At 40.1% G+C, this 21,400-nt stretch overlaps 1 protein-coding gene across 5 annotated transcripts in view; it reads right to left on the reverse strand.

Moving 5' to 3' along the window:
• The window catches only part of St7 (suppression of tumorigenicity 7), a 256,603-nt gene extending 237,309 nt beyond the window's left edge, over positions 1-19,294 (reverse strand). For 2 of the 5 annotated variants that reach the window (XM_074064495.1, XM_074064494.1), the window contains exon 1: positions 19,029-19,291. In XM_074064495.1, the coding sequence (XP_073920596.1) occupies positions 19,029-19,179 (151 nt within the window). In that variant the 5' untranslated portion in view covers positions 19,180-19,291. Of the gene's footprint in view, positions 1-19,028 lie in introns of all 5 variants that reach the window. The other 3 variants (XM_074064500.1, XM_074064501.1, XM_074064492.1) reach the window with 2 other exon arrangements.
• Positions 19,295-21,400: the final 2,106 nt, after the last annotated feature.

The raw sequence follows: 21,400 nt of genomic DNA on the forward strand, positions 1-21,400 counted from the left end.
TGGCTCTATGTAGCACAATAGCACTCATCTGTGGTTTATAGCCCTCCTTTGGAGTTGCTAAGAACAGTGAAGAAGGGAGACTCTTCCAGTAATAAATGTCCTCCCTTTGTCTGTAAGAAGAGAAGATGTAGGATTAAAGTCTATATAAATTCCTAAGCAATTACTAGTGTCCTGCTAAAAAAGCAAGGACTTCAGAGAGCAATACTAAAGAGATGGTAGCTAGGAAGTTGGAGACTGGAAATGTGGATGGATGGATGATTTGAAAGGGCTCAGAAGATGAGAATGCACACATGAGTTCTAACTAAAGGCTCAGCTGTAATTCTTAGGCTCATTTTCAGACTCCTTTGCTGGTTCTTTCTCTTTTTCCCAACCTGATTGGTTTGCAAAGTTCAAGAAGGAAATTTAAGGCCTCTTCATATATATTTACAGCTTCTGTAAGCACATATAATCACATGATTAAATACAACCATGAACTGTGTACAAAATCTATTCTATTTCCAACTCAGAATACCCAAGTATCTACCTGATACTCAGTTTGAATGTCTAAGTATCTCTGATTTAAACCTAGCCTTCCCAAAATCTGCTCCCCTGCCCATCCCACTCATGGTCATCCTCTTCAAAGAATTTGATATTTAGCAGGGATTTTTAAAAAAACAGCAATAATGAACTGAAGTAGCTGCAATTCATTCACTATGAAAACTATCTGATTCTAAGAGAACTACCCATTACTTTCTGCTCCTTAGATCCCTGGAGACATTCTAGATTTTATCCTTTCTGAAATCTATTTCTTCAGCTTTTCAGTAGATTCTGAAATTTTTCATTCTTCTGTAACTTAGCCAGTTAGTCTCTGTTGCTTGAAAATAAACTCCTACCTTATCTAACCACCAGCTCTCAACTCACAGACTTGCTTTATGACCACTCACTCTCAGTTGGCCACCAATCCCTGTCCCCATCCTACCTTCCACTGAAGTTAGAATGGAAAAAGCAGAACCATCCCCATTGTCAGTTATAAAAGACACGCACCCAGAACTGTTCTGAGTGTCATTTGGTAAATTCTAAAAATTAAAATTACCTTTCGCCAAAGTACTGGTTCTCAACCTGATCATGCCAGCTGTGTGTAGAACACAAATAGGAAATCTCTAAGAGGGTTCCTCCGGCAGCTCACCTGGACACTGTGCACCACATGTTCTGGTAATCCTTCCGTCTGCTCTCCACAGTCTCTACAATAGCAATTAACCTCAGTCACACACAGCTAATGATCTCAGCTTCATGAAAGGAAGATGTGCCATCTCTGGGACACATGAGGCAAATGGTATTAGTCTGAATGATGTGAGCTGAGTTATCTATGATGCTGATCACCAACTAGTAGTATGTCTGAGTGTAAACTGTCTGCTAAGTTTTTCTGATCATATGGAAAAATCAACAGGGAGTTATATGGGATGATAAGTTGCTTTATGACTCTTGGTGGCAGGAGGGAGTAGTGGGTATTGAGCTCAATGCCTCACATTTGCGAGGCAGGTTCTCCAACCACTTCAGCCCTACCCCCAACTCATTTTGCTTTATTTTTCAGACATGGTCTTGTGTTTTTTGCCTAAAGCAGCCTTAGACTACAGCCATACTACCTATGTCTCTTGCATAGCTAGAATTAGAGTGAGCCACCATGCCTGGCTTGTTTATTGAGATGGGGACTCACTAACTTTTTGCCTGGGATAGCCTTGAACTGTGATCCTCCTGATCTCTGCCTTCCACAAGTAGTTGGGATTACAGGTATGAGTTACCATGCCCCACTTGCTTTACGACTTTGATAGTTTTAATTAATTTAAGAGTTAGCCTCAGCCCAATTTTCATGGTCACCAAAATTGGTGGAAAATGTAATAATAATTATATTAATTCTTCCCATATAATTCTTTTTGGGTTTTTTTTGTTTGTTTGTTTGCTTGCTTGCTTTTAGTAAATATCTTATGTTTAAACTTAGTGATTAGGAAATACAGGGCTAAACAGAATAATTTAATAGAACTTTGAAATTCTCATCTAATATCTGCCCCTACACTACAATTTAACCTTAAATATCTCATTAGCATGATCAGCATGAGTATTATATCACTATACAATTCTCAAAGATCAACAAGATGTTATTTTTCCCCAAATAATATATATAATCTTATATAGGAAAACCTCAAAAACACATAGACTAGCACCATCTAGTGGCAAAAAGAATTACTCCAGATTACTGTAGATGTGGTAGATGTAAACTAACCACCCAAATCCAAACCACAGCAGTTCAGGCTTCTGCGTCAGGACCCTATTTTGCTAATATGTATAATAATCATGAAGCTACTGAACCAGGCAATGCCAGTTCTGTGATGATCAAGACTGCATAGTGATGAGTGGTAGCTTTGGCTGTGTAAATATCCTTCTGTGGACCTCTTGAATGGAGACAGTAAATGATGCCTGGACTGAGCCCCACTCTGCTCAGTTACCTGTGTGGCAGCTCATTTAATCCTCACAGCAACACAGTAAGCACATTTTAAATCCCCACTGTGCAAGTGAGGAAATTGGCACTCAGATACTAAATACTTTAGAGTAAGTAATACAGACATTAAGAGGTAGAGTCTACCTCCCCATCTATCCCTCATCTATCCAGATCCTTTCAAAAAAAAAAAATTGGGGAAAATAAAACAATAACTGGAAATAGTAATGGTAAAAATACAGCGTGTGTGAAGTGTACATACACTTGGTGAGCATTTAGTTTAGGCTACACATAACTGACTCCCACACGGACAGGAGGCAAGTGCTGCTAGGTTACAGATAATGTCTTGGACTTCAAAATAACCGTATGTTAGCTAACAAGGGGCAGAGCCCATCTTAGTCCTGATCTTGCAAGGTGTAGTAGAAAGATCATGGACTTCGGCAGCAGACCCAAGTACAAACCAGGGTTAGCAAACTAGTATTAACTGAACCAGGGCCTCCTGTGGCACAGAACAGAGTTGGGGCTGGGGACTCACAGCCTGAAAGTCCTGTTCTTGAATAACTTTTGATCTAGTGGAGAAGTCAACAGACCAGAAGGTCATTCTACCAAATTGAAAGATGCTGCTTAATCTACAGCCTGTTTTAGGCAAAGGGAAGATGTTTCCCAGAAATGTATATTTTTTAAAATTTAAGTTCCCCTTCACAAGATAAGCCTTTAATTATTCAACCAAACTTTAAATTTTTTTCTCCTTTATCTCTCTGAGAGAGAGAGAGAGAAAGGGAAGGAGGGAGAGGGAGAGGGAGAAGGGGAGGAAGAGGGAGAGGGAGAGAGAGAGGGAGAGGGAGAAAAGGAGATAGAGGGACAGGGAGAGAGATATACAATGGAGCTTGCTTGCAGAATGCTGTTTCCCAGCAGACATGCTCTTTCAACAAGGTTCAGTTCCTCAAATCCTCACATATTCACAGATTTAGATCAATTCCATCTTAAGAACTGGCACTGCTTAATGAAAGAAGGTAAGTTTTTGGAGCAAAAAGAAACTGCTATTGGAATTAAAGATCTGCAATAACTAATGGATTATGTAAAGGAAAAAATGAATAGGAAGAAAGAGAAGGCAAGGGGTTGGAGAGTCAATTATACTGCTAGGGCTCTGTCTTCTAAATAATTCAGTTTGAAGCCATATTTGGGGCCAAGCAAGGTGGGTCAGGGACACAGAGTGAGGGGTACCGGAAGCACAGAGAATGAGAGCAGGTTGAGGAGCAGCCCTGCCTGGGGAGAGAGAGCCCAAGCTCTAAGGAGGGTATGTATAGTAGCAGTGAACCACACCTAGTGTCAGAGCCTCTGGTGTGAGGAAGGCATCCCCTGGGCCACACAGAGTGAGGGTGATGTAGAGCAGAGTACTCCAGAGTACTGGAGCCAAAGAGTATGAGTAGAGCCTCTGAGCATGGGTGCTCAGAGTCCAATATGTCAGAGCCAGTGTGCGTTGAGAAAAATTGTTAAGAGACACTGATTACACAGAGATGGATTGAGCAGGTAAGTAAACATATTAAAGTTTCTCATTTGTGAAGGAAGGAAGAAATATGGAAAGGAAGAAAATCAGAATGATCACTAGAGATAAAACTGGAATCTGATATGTCAATGTGAACTTATGATTTTAAGAGAAAGAAATAGACAACAATTTTCATGTAAATGTACATATATTATACATATATTTATACATATATTGCCTCATTCTATTCCATAAAAGACTAGCAGCAGCAACTTCCAAATGTCAATATGCATACCTTGGGCTTCTAAATGTTTTTTCCACTAAAATTTTTAAAAAGGGAACCTTATAAAAATTGCTGATTATAAGGTTGAAACAGGTTAAGTACAAGATGAAACTAAACATCTTTGAAAGTAATAGAGTCCTCAAAAAATTACAGGAATATGTCAAAAATGTAGGCATCAACCTGAAGGGCTCCCACAGGCCAAATCTGGGTCACTTTGAGCATCAAAATAATTATGATAGTAACAAGTTAGAGTTCACTGAATAGAACAGAAAACCAGGCATTTACACAGTTTGGAAAAAAATAAATGAATATATTAAAATCTAATGAAGAATTAACACAGTTTCAAAGTGCCTCTCCAAAAATAGTTATGAACTACAAAAAGAAACAAAATAACTTTATAGTTGGAGAATCCTTTCAGGTGATTTGATCACCTCAATTAGGTGATCAAAGTGAAAGTCATCAGTAATGAAACAAATGCAAATCATGTACAACCTGTATGATGTGATGAGAAAAGTGCAGCATCACTTCTGTGAATTCCAACCAACGATGCACACACAACCTGAATTTTACCATGAAGAACCATTGGACAAACCCAAACTGAATGGCATTCTAGAAAATAACCAGCATGAATTCTTCAAAAGTGTCAAATTCATGGACAGGTACCAGTGGCTCACACCCATAATCCTACCTACTTGGGAGACTGAGATTGGGAGAGTGGAGGTTCAAGGCCAGCCCAGGCCCCATCTCAACCAATAGCTGGGCATAGTGGCTGTGCCTGTCATCCCACCTATGGCAGGAAGCATAAAATAGGAGGATCGTGGTCTAGGTCAGCCTGGGCAAAAAGCGAGATCCTATCTTCAAAATAAGCAGACCAAAACAGACTGGAGACATGCTTTAAGTGGTACCACACTTGTCAGCAAGTACAAAGCCTTGAGTTCAAACTCCAGTATCACCACCAAAAAAAGAAAGTGTCAAGGTGATGAAAGTCAAAGACAGACAGAAACTGTTCCAAACTGAAGGAGTCTAGACAGACATGGCAACTAAATGCAAGGTAGACTGGATTATTTTAGCTATAAAGCAAATTATTGGAACCAATAGTGAGGCTTAAATTGGATTTGAGAACTAAATAGTAGTATTGTACTAATTTCTGATTGATTAATCTAATTTTTCATTTTCATGGTTATACTATGGTTATGTAGAAAATACACACTAAAGTATTTTAGAGTAATAGGATACCACATCAGCTATGTATTCTCAGATGGTTCTAAGGTACAAAAAAAAAAGCTGTACTGAAATTTCAACTTTTCTGTGAATTTAACATTATTAAAATGAAATTTTTAATTTAAAAAAACCCTAAATTTGTAATTTAAAAAAATAAATGAGGGCTACAAGAAGGACTTCCATATAAACTTATTCCTTTGGACTAACATCAAGTGAAAAAGCTCAGCTTATACAAGAATATGCACTGAGGGGAAAAGACCTAGGGACCCTCAGGGGCCAGGGGCTGACAGTCCTTGATGCACCATGATGCAGAAGTGCAAATGAAGAGGAAAAGGTCAAGTGGGTGAAGGAGCAATGGGATTCACTGGTTATATGAACATTTGGGATTTGGAGTAAAACTAGAGGTAGATAAATTGCAGATGAGTCATCTGGACTCCATAGATAACAACAGTTGAAGAACTTCTGAGATAGTTAAGAATATGAACACAATGAAATGACGTTACAGAGGCAACATATACTTTGAGTGGAGCATGAACTATAAAGGAAAGTACTAAGCAAGCATCAAGCTAAAAAGGTCCACTGCAACTAAAGGCAGTATTAGGTTTAGATATCTCCGTTTTGTTCACTAGGCAACAGAAAGATATTAAAGGATTTGAAAGCAATATCCTGGTTGCAAGAGAGATTAGGAAAGATTAGAGGAAGGAAGATCAGCTGGGAGATTACCATAATAAGATTGTAAGGGCTAAAATAAAGACAGAAGTATGGATCAGAAATTCCCGAAGTACTACAAATTTGACAGGATCTTTTAACTAAAGACACATAAAGAAAAGAATAGATGAAAATTATTATGAGCCTTAAAAGTAGGGTATCTTTAAGAAAAACTGAAAAGAGGTGATTCTAGTGATCTCAGTCAACAAACTGATCCTTTGTTATCAATAAAGTGTTCTTAGTATCATCCTGCCCACACTGTTTACAAAGGCTTCTTTACAAAGTCCTTTTATTAATTTTTTCTTTTTGATGGTATGAGGGCACTTGCTAGGCAGATGCTCTACCTCTTGAGCCACACCTCCAGCCCCCTTCCATTAACTCTTAATTACCAATGTGGGTACATGATCACTTCCTGCTAAGCCCTTCATAAGCACAGTGCCATATTTTTATCAGCCATAATTATTTCTAATACATACCAAAGCATTTAACTTCTCCCATTATCCTGACACAAAGTTCTAGTTGAAAAGCTTTTTCTTGAGTTTTAGTGGCCCATTCTATCTTTGGTTTCTTTCACTGCCTATCAAGATGCTGAATCTAAGATATCAGAAGGGGAATAGTCCTCACCAGCCCTCATGGAAACTGCTTCCTTCAGTGAAAGAAGATCTGAGGGTATCACACCTGCAGATCAGAAGACAACCTCTCTCTTACCCAGTAAAGACATGTTGTTCCATACACAAGACTAGCCTTCCTGACCTATGGTCCCTCTCTTTGAAGATGTCTGCAAAAGGCTTGTGAGTTTTACCAAAGGATGTAAGGCTGTAAGGCTGCAAGAAGGGATCACAAAATGACTCAGCTAAGCTACTAGCACTAAAGAACTAACCATTCCTTGCATACCTGACTGGAGAAAATGGATTCATGTTGAAAAATTCAGCAAGTAAACTAGGTGCTGAGGTTCACTTCTGTAATCCCATCTACTCAGGAAGTGAAGATCCGGAAGATCATGGTTCAAAGCCAGCCTGGGTAAAAAGTTACTGAGACCCCCATCTCAACCAACAATCCAGGCATGGAGGCACATGCCTGTCATCCCAGCTACATGGGTGATATAAATGAGAGGATCACAAAGCAGACTGGTCCAGGTAAAAACTCAAGACCCTGTTTGAAAACTAACTAAAAGCAGAATGGTCTGGGGGACTTGGCCTAAGTGGTAGAGCACCAGCCTAGCAAGCTCAAGGTTCCAAGTTCAAACTCCAGGACTACCCAAAAAAATAATAATGATGCAGCAAGTTACCAATCACTAGCATACTAAGAGAATCCTGGAATGGCCAACCCACCCACTGAAGTTGTGGCCTCCAGAGTCAAACTTCTTTTCCACCTACAATTTGAAGCTAAAGTGCCCCAGTCAGCTATGCTCCACACTAAAATCACTTCTTTAGGACCAAACAGGTATGTGTGCCCCAAGTTAGCAGCAGTGCAGACAAGGGTGCAGGGCAAAGAAATCAATCAGCCTAATTGAACAATAACCAAAAAAGATGACTGAGTCAGACACTAAGAAATAAGTCAGAATTACAGTGGTAGCAGCAACAATAGGCCACAACTAAATATCTGCAATGTATTGAGCACTTAGAATGTACTGGCACTGGCTTAGGCTTTATTCATCTCGTAATTCTCATTGCACTCCTATGAGGTGCTTACTATTATCACCTTCAGTTATAAATATGGTAACTAGCATTAAGATCAAGAATTGTAAACTAATTGAACCCACATTGACCTTTTGCTAAAATGTGGCACATCAAATTTATTGCAAGCCGATGATATAAATGTGGAAAAGATGGGCACAATTAGCAAAAAGACTCAAAGGGACTTGGTCAGATAGACCTGCAGACCTGCCCCCAGACTGCCTGACCAAGGCCATTCTTGAATGTCCGCAATAGGACCAGTGAGAAGGGAAGATGGGTCAGAGGTCCTAAGCACCGGGAGTCAGAAGTAACAGAGATGCAGATGGAATACTTACAGAAGTGGCCACCACCAGGGTCAAATGAGCACTGCTCAGTTCTGTGGAGGCCAGAATAGGTTCAGAATTGTTATCACTTATTTACACCATCATATCCTTAGTCCTACTCATTTAATGAATATAGCCTGAGAAATCCAGATTTATTTGATTTGCTTTGTAATTAGAGACAAAAAAGTGAAAGAAACCCACAAATCCACAAATAGCAAAGTGAATCTTCTGATACTTTGCAACAGTATATCATAGGTTTTTTGGTTTACTAACACGTAACTTATTTCTAAGAGTAACATATAATATGTTGAGTTATTGATGCACTGGAGAATTTTATTATCGGTTTTGAAACATTTGCTGTATCCTGCCATAAGAAATCTAGGACAGGGAATGACTGGCACCCAACAATGTGCTGAGAGGCACATGTTACTTGTTCTCCAGCACCTCCAAGAAAAGGATGAGAGCAATGTGCCAAGACTTTCCACTTAAGTGCAAGGTGAAAATAATGTCATTTCACCAACAGCTGGACTTCCTGTCCAGAAAGGCATATGAACTTTGCCTAAATTATTTAAAATCTCTAGTAAATAAACAGATTTGAAAGACTGACACTGTCTACCTGCACTCTTCAATCTTCTGGTTGGCTAATCAATGCTAAAAAGAGATTTCCATAAAACCAAGTTTCAAAAGCATTCCTATATGAATAGGTTGTTTAATGACTATATTATAGAAATGATAAATGTCAGAAACAAAAGGAGTACAGTTCACTAAAAGAAAATTATCTTAATGTCTACATATTTTATACATCATTTTGCTTTTGCAGGTATTACAAACAGAAGAAAACACTTTAAAAGGGCTTTTTTTTTGCTTCTTTTAAAAAACTTTTTAGTTTTTTAATTTAATATAATTTTTCAGTACTGGGCATGGAACCCAGTGCCTACACATGCTAGGCAAGTAAGTACACTATCACCAAACTACACCCTCATCCTCTATACAGTGCACCTAGGTCATGTTTATTCTTAGAAAGTGAGGCGAGCATTTAACTATGGCTGGCCACAATGTTCAAGACATAACAAGGACAAAGCCCTTATGGGCTACACAACTCCGTTTCCCCTCTTAGTCCCAGACTGACAATCACAATATTTACCAATATTATTTCATTTTCTCTTTCAACTGAACAATAATAAATCTTTATTTTCTCTCAGCATCTGGCCAGTTTTCATGCAAACTTTGAATTTAGATATTCTCCAGCCCAAACAGTAGCATGTTATTTGCCTTATCTTTTTTAAGTATCTTATTACTCTTCTCCATCACATTTATTCTCATGGTAAAACTAAACATTTATGGGAACACTTATATTGTTCAAGCTACTAATGCCTGCATATTGATCTCATTTTGTCATCAAATGAGACTCTATGATTTCTCTCCAAAAACAGAATCTGATTGTTTAAATAACAGAAGAAAAAAGAATAAGGTGTTTTTGTTTTTTTTTTAGAATAGTGGACTCTCTATGGTAACAGACTAGATTTGCCATAAATTTCTTAAAATTACATTTTCAGATGTTTACTGAATGATAATGCATATGCAACTTCCAGTTTAGAGAGAAAAAAATTAAGAAGCTGGCTTCTAAAACTTAAAAATTGTAACTTAGCTTCTCATGCTTCATCTTTCAAATGTAAGGCTTCTTTCCTAAAAGGAAGCCATTATGAAAATGGTCAAATATTATATTTCTGCAACATACAGAAGCTAAGAAAAAATCAGTCTCAGTTTTAACCCTAAAATGAGAAAAGTATAATTTGTTTAGGTTTGCTTTAAATAAAAGATGTCAATGATAGAGGAAAATGAGCGAGAAAGGAGAGGAGAGGAGGGGAGAGGAAAGACCCCTGAGGAAAAGCGCAAGCCAGGTCATACCAGTTTTGAATGTGTGACAGTTTACAATTCTAAACATACGTCACAGAAAGAGAATTGAGTCAATGGGTATAAAAAGTTGCGAAGCACCTCAACAGCATTTTTTTTTTTTAGTTCTACTAGGAATGCTCAATGAACAGCAACTATCAAGTAAGTATGAAAGAACAATCTGAAAGGAAAGTTCATTCTCTATTTCCAAGACCAGAAACTAGAAACACTTAAAAGAGGGAAGAACTGTAAGCATTTCACTAGTGTCTACTGCTAATAAAACAATTCATCAGAATGGTATTACAACTAACTTCAAAACAAAACAAAACCAAAAAATGCTGCTAACTCTAGATGGCACACAAATCCACACCCAAACTGCTTCTAGGTAAAGCTACTTTTTAAAAGACTATTTTAATGCCTCAGAATGTTTCTACTACTTTTTGTGTTTGTACTATTTCTAAATCATTAAGCTTTTTCATAATAAAGCAAACAGGCCTTGCTCACTAACCAAACAGACTCCTTTAAAGTTCTTTAACTCTACAAACCTGATCAAAACTTTCGAAAGACTGACACTCAAGATCTTTTGTGTTCTTCAGGACAAGATCTTTTATTAGATTTGGAGATCAACATGGGAACTAAAATTAGAGTTTTTCAGAGTAAGAGAATAACTAGCACACTTTAAGCTTCCTAAAATTCAGAGGGGGGGGAAATGCTCTCTCAGATAAATGTTCTCTTATTTTGCTATGGTATTTAGTAACTACAAGTGAACAGTGATTACTCTGGCCATGGCCACAGCTAACAAATGCTTCAGGAGTTAACTGGGCCTGTCATTTTCTTATTTTAGCATATTTGGTAGTCCAGGAATGCCTGCTATATTTAAGTGATGGGTAACAGTAAGACATAAGCAACTGCCCTGCCCAATTATAACATTAAAAAAGAGCTCATTACATATTGTTTCTCTCTTCTGGAAAACTTAAAACCATTTACAGATATCTTCACAATGACGTCGCAAATACAATAAGGATGTTAGAAGATCTTGTTTCATGTTTACAACAAACACATTCAGTAGGGTGGTTATGATCAATAACCTAATTCTTATAGTGATGGGTAAAATAAGCCTTGATTTAAACAGTATTTTATACTCTAAAAGTCAATTTCTCAGCTGAACACAATGGTACATACCTGTAGTCTTAGCACTCAAGATACACAGTATGACAATGTCTCAAAAAAAAAAAAAGGCATATGAAGTTGTATTCTAGTCAAGGGACCAATTCTATCACCAAGCTAAAAATCAACTAATGCAACCACTCAATATTCATTAGTGCCCAAAGACATGCCTATTACAGGCTATCTTAGGTGTATAAGCACCCTGTAAGTGGTGATGTTTGTCCAGTTGCGCACTTTCCATCAATTCCATTCCAGCCCCACATCTAGAACAATGTCCCACCTTCCTAGTCATAAGACACCATATTATTCTGTCTTCTTAGTGTTTCCAGCTGAGTTTCCCCATTGTTCCTCCTCTGGCAATCACCTCCCCTCAATACAGGAATGGTCCCTTGTCTTTGAACTTTTGCCCAGTTACCTCAGGTGAATCCTTTGAGCTTCAGTTATGAGACAAATAATAAGCCCAGTCATGAGTGCTCAGTACTAACAATATACCTGTGAACTAACAGGAAAGAAAAACACAGGTAATAAAGTGAAATAAGAAAAGGACCAAAGTGCTGTCAGTCCTGGAAGGCCCTAAAGACATCCAGTCTGAGCTGGTAATCCATCTTTTCATGTGCCATCACTATGCGATAACCATAAGATGGAAATACAAAGATGAGAAAGTTGCAGTTGTCTCTCTCAAAACTCTTCTGTGGAGACTAGAGAAAGGTCTCTTCCAAAAACACTACAAAAGTCTCCACTAAGTACTTATCCTCATTCATAAAGTCCATTAAGATGTACTTTTAAATGTTTCTGCTTGTACTATCATACTTATTTGTTTTGAACATGTTCAAAGAGAATTCCTGCTATATTAAAGGATATAAACAGACTTTTGTGAACAAATCCAGGGAGTCAGGCGTTATGATTAGCAGGCAAGACAATGTCTGATTCATATAAGAACTCATAAGTGTTAATTCCTCATCCTTCCTTAGTTCCAGTCAACAGATTTACACTCAAACTTGTCACTAAGATATGACTTCTACACACAGTTCACAGGAAGCAAAGCACACCTGGAGGCATTAGTGACCAAGACAGCCTATTAGACAGTGCTAATTGCTCAACACAGAAAACAAAGGCAAAAAGTTGGAGAAAGATAACCGACGTAAGATTGTGTGTCCAAATAATGACAAGAATAATACAGCTTCAATTTTACAGGCACCTCCCTCTCCAAATGACTGAATAAACTAACCACTGAATGAATGAGAAATAATTAAACAAAGGTCAGAGTCAGTGAAGTGGACTAGTACAACCAGGTTACAATATATGGTTGCTAAGCGATTTATCATGATATGCTCAGTGCTACATCTTATCTCACTTAAACTTCAAAATAAATCTATAAAAGAGATTATTTTCCTCATCTTGTGAGGAAGGAGAAAAAGTAATCACCCAACACATAGAAAACTAAAATCTTTTCATTCTAAATGTGCGCCTCTCATCTTGTCACAGCTGGTATTTATTTTTCTCAGTAAGCATATGTCATGTTCTGTGGAAAAAATTAACTATAAAGCAAATTTCTATAACGCTAAAACTGTTTTCACTCTGGCTTCTTATATAACCTTAGAAACGGTTCCTGAAGTTAGAGAGTGGTGAGAGGAACAGGTAAATACATTGAAAAATTGGTGAAGTATTTCTAGTCATTTCCAGTTACATTTCTGTGGGTTAAGTCTCATTATTGTTCTGAAAATATCAATATTGTTCTGAAAATTTTCCAACCCAAATCCTTCTTCTACTCCCCATGCTTTACACAGATGATTTATTTCCTTGTTGGTAGACCCTTAAGCTCCACTCTTACAGATAACATGAAGAATTTAACTCTGTATATCCAGGTTTGAAGTACCAGTTTATGATACACAAACTGGCACGTAAAACTATCCATTTTTGACTCTTTTTTCTGAATTTTAAAAATTATTTTATTAGCATATATGAATTGTACAGATGGGTTTCTTTGTCATATTTTCATACATTCATCTAATGTACTTTGACCATATTCATCCCCTCTGTTACTTTTTTTTAATTATTCATTTATTCACATGTGCGTACATTGTTTGGGTCATTTCTTCCCCCATTCCCCTCCCTCATCCTCTCCCTTAACATTCTTTATTAAATTTACAATATGGACCAGAAGAACAATCTTCCTTAAGTTTTACACCGAACGAACTGGTCCAAATGCATTATTATTTTGGATATCAATAAGCATTTCAGGGTACTCTTCATAATTTTACTAGAGTCAGTAAGCACAATTATAACCTCATAAGAAATAACTGCATGGTAGATTTCCTAAAAGATGGTGTACTGCTGAGTTACCACCAACTGACACACTTTTTCATTTATTCAACAAATACAAACTAAGCACGTGCTAAGTTCAGATACTCACTGTTCTAGACCCTAAGGGTACACAATAAGACAGATGAGACAAATGAGGTCCCTACTCTAACAGGGTTCCTGGGAACAGGGGCACAATGCCATCAATTAACAAATAAATAAGAATTACATTCAACTGTGCTAAGTGCTACACAGAGAACTCAAATCTGGTGAGACGACAATGACAGAATGTTCATTTTAGATCTGATTATCAGAGAAAGTATCTTGAAGGAAGGGAATTTAAGCAGAGGTATGGCAAATGGCAAAAAGACTACCACTCAAAAATCAGGTATAAAAGCATTCCAGGTGGTTAGAGGACAGCCAATGCAAAAGTCATAAAGCAGGAATCAGCTAGGCATATCTTTTTTTTTATTGTTTTATTATTCATATGTGCATACAAGGCTTGGGTCATTTCTCCCCCCTGCCCCTACCCTCTCCCTTACCACCCACTCCACCCCCTCCCTCTCTCCCTCCCTGGCAGAAACTATTTTGCCATTTTCTCTAATTTTGTTGAAGAAAGAGTATAAGCAATAATAGGAAGGAACAAGGGTTTTTGCTGGCTGAGATAAGGATAGCTATACAGGGAGTTGACTCACATTAGTTTCCTGTGCATGTGTGTTACCTTCTAGGTTAATTCTTTTTGATCTAACCTTTTCTCTTTAGGTAGGCATATTTAAGACCCAGAAAGAATCCAACCTGTGTGGGAGGTAGTAATGAAGAGAAAGAGAGGTAGAAATTCAGATTTGAGGGATAGGAAGGGGAGATCATCAGATTTTGTAAGTTAAGTAACATGTTTATGTTTTATTTTCAGTACAATGGAAAGTCATTGTAGGAAGTCACATAAAATTTGGAGTTGAGGGCTGGAGGCATGGCTCAAGTAGCAGAGTGCCTGCCTAGCAAGTGTGAAACCCTGAATTCAAACCCCAGTACTGCCACACACACACACACACACACACACACACACACACAGACAAATGGAGTTGAGCATCTGGGATTATAGCTCAGTAGTAGAGCATCTGTATGTGCAAGGCTTTGGGTTCCATCCTTAGCATCACAAGAGACCCCACCTCAACCATTAGTTGGGCATAGTGGTGTATGCCTGTCATCCCACATGGGAGGCTAAGATTGGGAAGATCACAGTTCCAGGCCAGTCCAGGCAAAAAGCCTGGGAGACCCCATGTCAATGGAAAAAAATGTGAGCATGCTGTCATCCCAGCAACAGCAGGAAGCTTAAAATGGGAGGATCAAGGTCCAGGCCAGCCTGGGCAAAAAGTGAGACCCTATGTCCAAAATAACCAGAACAAAATGCATGGAGGTGTGACTCAAGCAGAACACCTGCCTAGCAGGTGTAAATCCCTGAATTCAAACCCCAGTAGGGCCAAAAAAAAAAGAACTTAATTGCAAGTATCTAAAACCTTAGAACATAAGATAGATGAGAACGTGCTATTAACATTAACAGTATAAAGTAACTTACTGTACTTTTTTTTAGAAAAATCTATTGTTTCCATTATTGCTTCAAGCTACAGTTTTCTGTCTTTCTAGAAAAGCTCTTATAATTTTAATTCACTAGAAAGTAACATAATTTAAGATCTTTTTAAAATCTCATTAAAATTATTTCTATCTTCACTAAATTATAAAACTATTTCAACTCCAACTCTAGGACTGAGAATGAAAAATCAGTTCTAAAAACTAACCAGTGTGTTCTATTCCTAATATATTTTCTCCCCTCTCTTGTTAAAAATTCATTTTTTATTACAAAACTTTGTTGCCCCTGTGATGTTCTTTCTCTGTCAGGTCTGCATTTGTCAGAATACTGTGAAAGTCTCTCAACTACATCTCTACCCTAACTGGCACCGGCAAGCCCAGGAAAGTGTAAGGAAACTATGCTACACCCCACAAAGAACCTTAAAAGTATTTTTACTTAAAAAATAGGCCAACCGTCAGTGGCTCACGCCTGTAATCCTAGCTACTCAGGAGGCAGAAATTAGGAGGATCATGGTTCAAAACCAGCCTGAGCAAATATTGCATGAGACCCTATCTCAAAAAACTGGGCTGGTGGAGTGGCTCAAAGTGAAGGCCCTGAGCTCAAGTCCCAATACCACAAAAAAAAAAAAAAAAAAAAAAAAATGTGATACAAGAGATCTAAAAGGTATGGTTGTTCATTAAGGTCCTTTTCTTTTATTATTTTAAATTAAATTCCACAAGATTCAAGGTTCTCTAGATCCAACCAACACCTTCACATATCTGTGCCCTTGTTTGGGATGTCCAACCCCTTGGTACCCCACACTCAGAACCATAATTCTCCTCAAACTCTTAAGTTCAGTTCAAGGGAAATTCCCATGGGCTTGCTTCTTCAACCTTGCATTACGGGAAGTCATACTCATGTTATAAACTCCTTATTTAACCTGTATTTTACAATTATTTACATCCTTCACATCATAGCACTGTCATAGTGCCCTATGCATAGGAGGTATTTGAGAAATTTTTAAAAATTAAGTAAAGCACATTTACCACAAAATATGATTAAATGAGCTTTAAAATATGAAAACTGCCACAAGTAATCAAGATATTGAGGAGAACATGCCAAGTAGATATCCAAGAACAACTCAGAACACTTTTACCAGATTTCATTACGCACAGATGCCAAGGCAGGCCTATGTCACGGAAGCCCTGGCTCCTGGCTGCCTCATTTCTTGGCATGTGAGGCCTGTGCCACCCGCAGTTCCCCTAAAAGCAGTCCTACACTTGATAGCCTCTGCAGGGATACCCATACTTCATCACAGGAAGAGCAGGCACCACAGGATTAAAGATTGTTAAACAATACAGTCCTCTTAGAACACATCAGATCTCACTGCAAGGGCAAGTTTGACCAGAGGAGGGGAGTTCCTGCCTCACCTACAGGGAGTGCTAGCTAGCAAGTTCTTTGTCTATGGGCCTTCCCACTCAATAACTTACATTATAGAAGTTTCCAAGGGGATGAGGAATTGGCAAGAAACAGAGGGAACTGACAGGCAATCTTTTGGCAGTCTTCCTACTAAAACTTCTCACTTTTACTTAAAAGTGAAGAGAAAAGGCTTCCAACATCTACCACTGCCTTTGAAAAACCTAACCTGTTGTGGGGTGGCTTACTGCCATAATTTCATGTCTCAAAATTGAAGCCAAAGTCTCCCCTCCTCCACTATATTCTCATACAAATAGCAGAGAGGTGAGTGTTCTCTGTGTGATTCTCCTTTTATCTTTCTTCATGACTAAAATGTGCATAAAACCACAAAGAAAACAAGTCCAGTATCACTGGGAAAAGAACCTCAGGCCCAGCCTGTTATTTATCATGAGGTACATCCAGATGGCCTTTTCACCTTCAAACATGCTTTATTTCTTAGGAGCCCAAACAAGAAGATGTTCCTAACAAACTGACAATGTATCTGTGAGAAATGCTAGACATAATGCTGCTAACAATTTTCTTCCTTAAAAACTGCACTCTTTCCTAGTAGGTATTTTGCTTCCTACCTGTTTTGTATAAGGGATTGGTATGTGACACTTGTGTGCACATATGCACACACACAGGTGTACGAATAATTACTTAACCTATTTTAAGCAGATGTGGTAAACAGACATGTTCTGAAATAAAACTTTTAAATGTGTATTAATTCACAATTTTTTAAATCCTACAATGAATTTTCTAGGAGAAAAAACCCAATGCATTTGCCTATAAATACAGAAGCAAATATTCAAACAGCTTCTTAAAAGTATAGGGTTGCTGGGCACTGGTGGCTCACACCTGTAATCCTACTTACTTGGGAGGCTGAGATCAGAAGAATGAGGTTCCAGGCTAGCCCAAGCAAAGAGTTTGCAAGACCCCATCTCCATAATAATCAGAGCAAAGAGGACTAGAGGTTGTGCTTGCACAGCTGCTTTGCAAGCAGGTAGAGCACCTGCTTTCCAAGCCCGAAGCCCTCAGTTCAAACCCTAGTCTCACCCAAAAAAAAAAATTATAGGAGTTTAAGGCTAGAAGATTTTGTAAAGATACACTTGCCTGAAACAAGGAAGACAATAATATGAGAAGCACCCACCATAAAAGATGAAGTGTCAGAAAGCCAGAAAGCCAGGGTCTCTGGAATGACCAAAGGGCTGAGCAGCACCTATTCCGATGATTAGGTGATTCTAGGGTGCAGAACCCTATGTCTTCAGGGATACTTATCCAGGGGGAACTGTGACACAAATGTAAGCAGGCGCAAAGAGGAACGAATTCAAGTTAAAGTAATCAAGGTGAAGTTTACTATGTTGCAAGCACAAAATGAGTGCATTATAGCAAGTGTTCTAAAACAAGACAATGCATTTCCAGACCTGGAATTCACACAATAGGAAATACATACATACATATATGTATGTGTGTGTGTGTGTATCTTTATCTGTATATAATTCAGGACTATAAGGATATATACATATATGTGTGTATCTTTACCTGTATATAATTCAGGACTATAAGGATTTCCCAGAGTACTATCAAACTTTTTAAACAAAGGTCCACCTCATATGCATGTATGAAAATATCACAGTGAAGCCCGTTTTTACAACATTCACTAACAAAACATTAAATTTTAAAAAGAAAGGTATATTCACAATTATTTCCAGACTTCATGGATTGCAACCTTCCTTCAAAGTATACTTTTTTTCTGAATTCTCTCGGGAGCGTTTTGTTGGCGGGAGACCTCTCTGTAGAGAGTCTGTAACCATTCGGTTAGCAGGCTGCAAGTAGATTAAGGCCCTGTGCTAATTCCCTTCCGCACCTAGGACGGTGAACATGAGACGAGGGCGCCTGGCTTAGCCGGAGGGCGGCAGCGAGGAGGAGACCGGCAGAGATCCTTCAAATCTTCACCTGGGACCAAAGCAAATCCAGCTCCCCCTTCTCTGCCGCACATTCTGGTGACCTGACACGTCATCTGCACTCCTGTGGGTACCTGGTGGTGGTGGTGGGGGGTCCCTGTCGGGGTCTAACTCACGGGGACACCTTGCCGCCCACCCCAACCCTCAGCAGGGCTCCGTCGGAATCCCCGCGTGGGGGGGTCCGCGCCGGGCCGCATGCCCCGCAGCCCCGCAGCCCCGCAGCCCCGCACTTGGGACGTCTGAAAGGCCAGGAGGGAACGCGGGAAGAAGGACTTAGGGTTCCGTCCTCCTCCAATTCACCCCGGCCCAGTCCGGTCCGGTCCAAAGGCGGCGTGTGCGTGGCTCCGCTCCCCCTCTGCCACTGGCCGCCACCTGAGGCGCCGCGTCGCGGCGGGTGTCCGCGGGCGTCCGGCGCGCGCGGCCCAGCGCGCCCCCGCCGAGCGCGGCCCCGCGCGAGTTGCACAAACTTTCCGGGGCGGGGGAGGGGCGGGCGCGGGCCCCGCTGCCCGGGCCTTACCTGTGCTCAGATTGTCGTTGATCTTCAAGGGCACCCGCAGGATGTAGACCAGGAAGAGCACGATGAAGAACCACACGGTCCAGAGATACGTCCAAGACCAAACTATGCACGACTTGAGCAGCTCCAGAAAGCCTGTGGCCGCTTCAGCCATTTTCCAGCGCTGCTCTCTGCTGCCGCGGCTCTCGGTGTCTGCCGGGATGATTCACCGGCCCCGAGGCGCCGCTCGCAACGCCGCCGCCGCCGCGGCACGGGCGCCCCCGAGCCCGCCCGCCGCCGGGGACGCGGGCGGGCGGGACAGTGCGCGGCCGCCGCGCGCCCGCCGTGCCGCGCCCGCCCCGGGCGAGCTCCGCCGACCCCGCAGTGGCGTTCGCGGGGCGGTCACGTGGTCCTCTGCCCCTTCGCGTTCTGAAATTTAGAAAGACCGGCCAGGAGGCGCGCGAAGGAAACTTGACGTAGTAGTAACTCACCTATGCCGAGCGCCTACTGTGTGCCAGGCATCGTTCCACGCTTTGTATACGCTCAGGCCACACAGCAGTTCCCGCTGCTACCCCAAGTCTATACATGGGGAAACTGAGGCACAAGGCGCTCCCGTGTTTGCGTTAAGGTTGAGCCAAAATTCAATTAACCACGGATGCCTGGCCCCGGAGTCTCAAACCTTGCACTCCACTCTCTTCTCTCAGGATTTGGGGTCAAAGGGATGAATAAACTCAGGGTGGCTAGAGGAAGGTATGAGGAGTGCTCCCATCACAGATGAACAGGCCTGAAGAAAAATGGCTCTATTTAGCGTGGTTTTGGTTATCATTTATATTATTTAGAAGATGTTATTTGCCTTTGTTTTTGGAGTAGCACAGGGAAGGGTTTTCCGAAAAATCCTGACAAAATGAATTATTTAAGCCTCCAATTTTTCTGGCTATCCCAATTCAACTCTCAGCTTCTTTTTAATATAAGCAATTCTCTAGGATAATTTTGCCTCATTCTGAACTTGCTACATTAACCGAAAGATAAAGTATGAACATTTTTCCCATGCTGAATAAAACATATTTATGTTATGAGATAGTCTATCAAATGACATTTTCGAGTCTATTTCTGTCAGTAAGTGATTTAACTTTCCATGTATTAGATGTTAATGAAGCAATTGCAGGTTTTCCCCATCTACAGCCAAGATATATTTAGAATTCTGAACATTCAGCGTAATATTTTATTAGAAATTTTGTTTTATGTTGGGGCTCAGAATACAATACCCTAAATTACTGCTGAGTATTTGAATGGAAGGAAACTGGAGAGGGCTTTTTCCAATTGGAAGGTCTCCGACCTTCTCTCATCTTACTGCCTCCAGATCCTCCTTCTGGAGGCAAAGCGAGTCATAGAAGTCAGAATTTCTCTTCCCAAAACTCCTCTCCCTCAAAGCAAGCCATAAAACCTAGGAATCTCTTCTGCCTTCTCCTTTGAAGACCCTCATTCTGTAGTTTCATGACTGCAGAAGGAACACTAGCTACACTGAGGGGCCAAGAAGAATCTGAACACACAGGCCTTGCTGGGCTCCTCTCTCACTCAGTCTGTTACCATTACATTATATTCTTTTGGCCAATCACATTTCTACATGGCTGTCCATTCTTCATCAAACCTGAGCATAGTAACAGTTTTCTGTATTGGGGGCGTGGCTCAAGTGGTAGAGCACCTGCCTAGCAAGAGCAACTTCCTGAGTTCAAACCTAAGTAATACACACACACACACACAAATTTCCTGGGGTCTTTGAGTCTTCATTTCTAAGCCTCCTGTATCGTGTAAAGATACACCTGCTATGATTTCCTTCTACTGAATTGTCTTATGAGAGTGTTGCTGTGACCCTTAAGATGGGTGAGCACACATGACACCTTTCTACCCCTACACATACATGTAGTTTCATCCATAATTTTTACATGTAGGATCTACTTATGGCATGTATGATAGAACGACTCTCACATTTTCAGTAATGCCAGTCTCACTCTCACTACTGTTTGCTCCACACATTGCTCTACACAGTGTGATACAGGCCAGCAGAAGAGAAACTGGCTCACACATTCTTTTTACATAGTTATTTATGGCAGCACACTAACAAATGATATATGTATCTAACCAATGCCTGGCATCTCAGTAGAATAAAACAACATGAACACACTTACATGATGATAAAGTAACCCACCAGAATAACTGCACTGCACAGAACAAGGATATTGTCTGCTTAATTTAATGAATTTTTAGGGGGCCTGGGTTTTGACTGTCAATGAACCTAAGTGAATAGATTCAATTGAGCCACAATTTTCTAACTGTCTATGAGATGCTCCTGGAGGGTCAGCCCTATATTACTCACCATTGACTCTCTGTGGTGTGCA

This window comes from Castor canadensis, chromosome 2 (assembly GCF_047511655.1).
Source record: "Castor canadensis chromosome 2, mCasCan1.hap1v2, whole genome shotgun sequence".
Classification (NCBI taxonomy): Eukaryota; Metazoa; Chordata; class Mammalia; order Rodentia; family Castoridae; genus Castor; species Castor canadensis.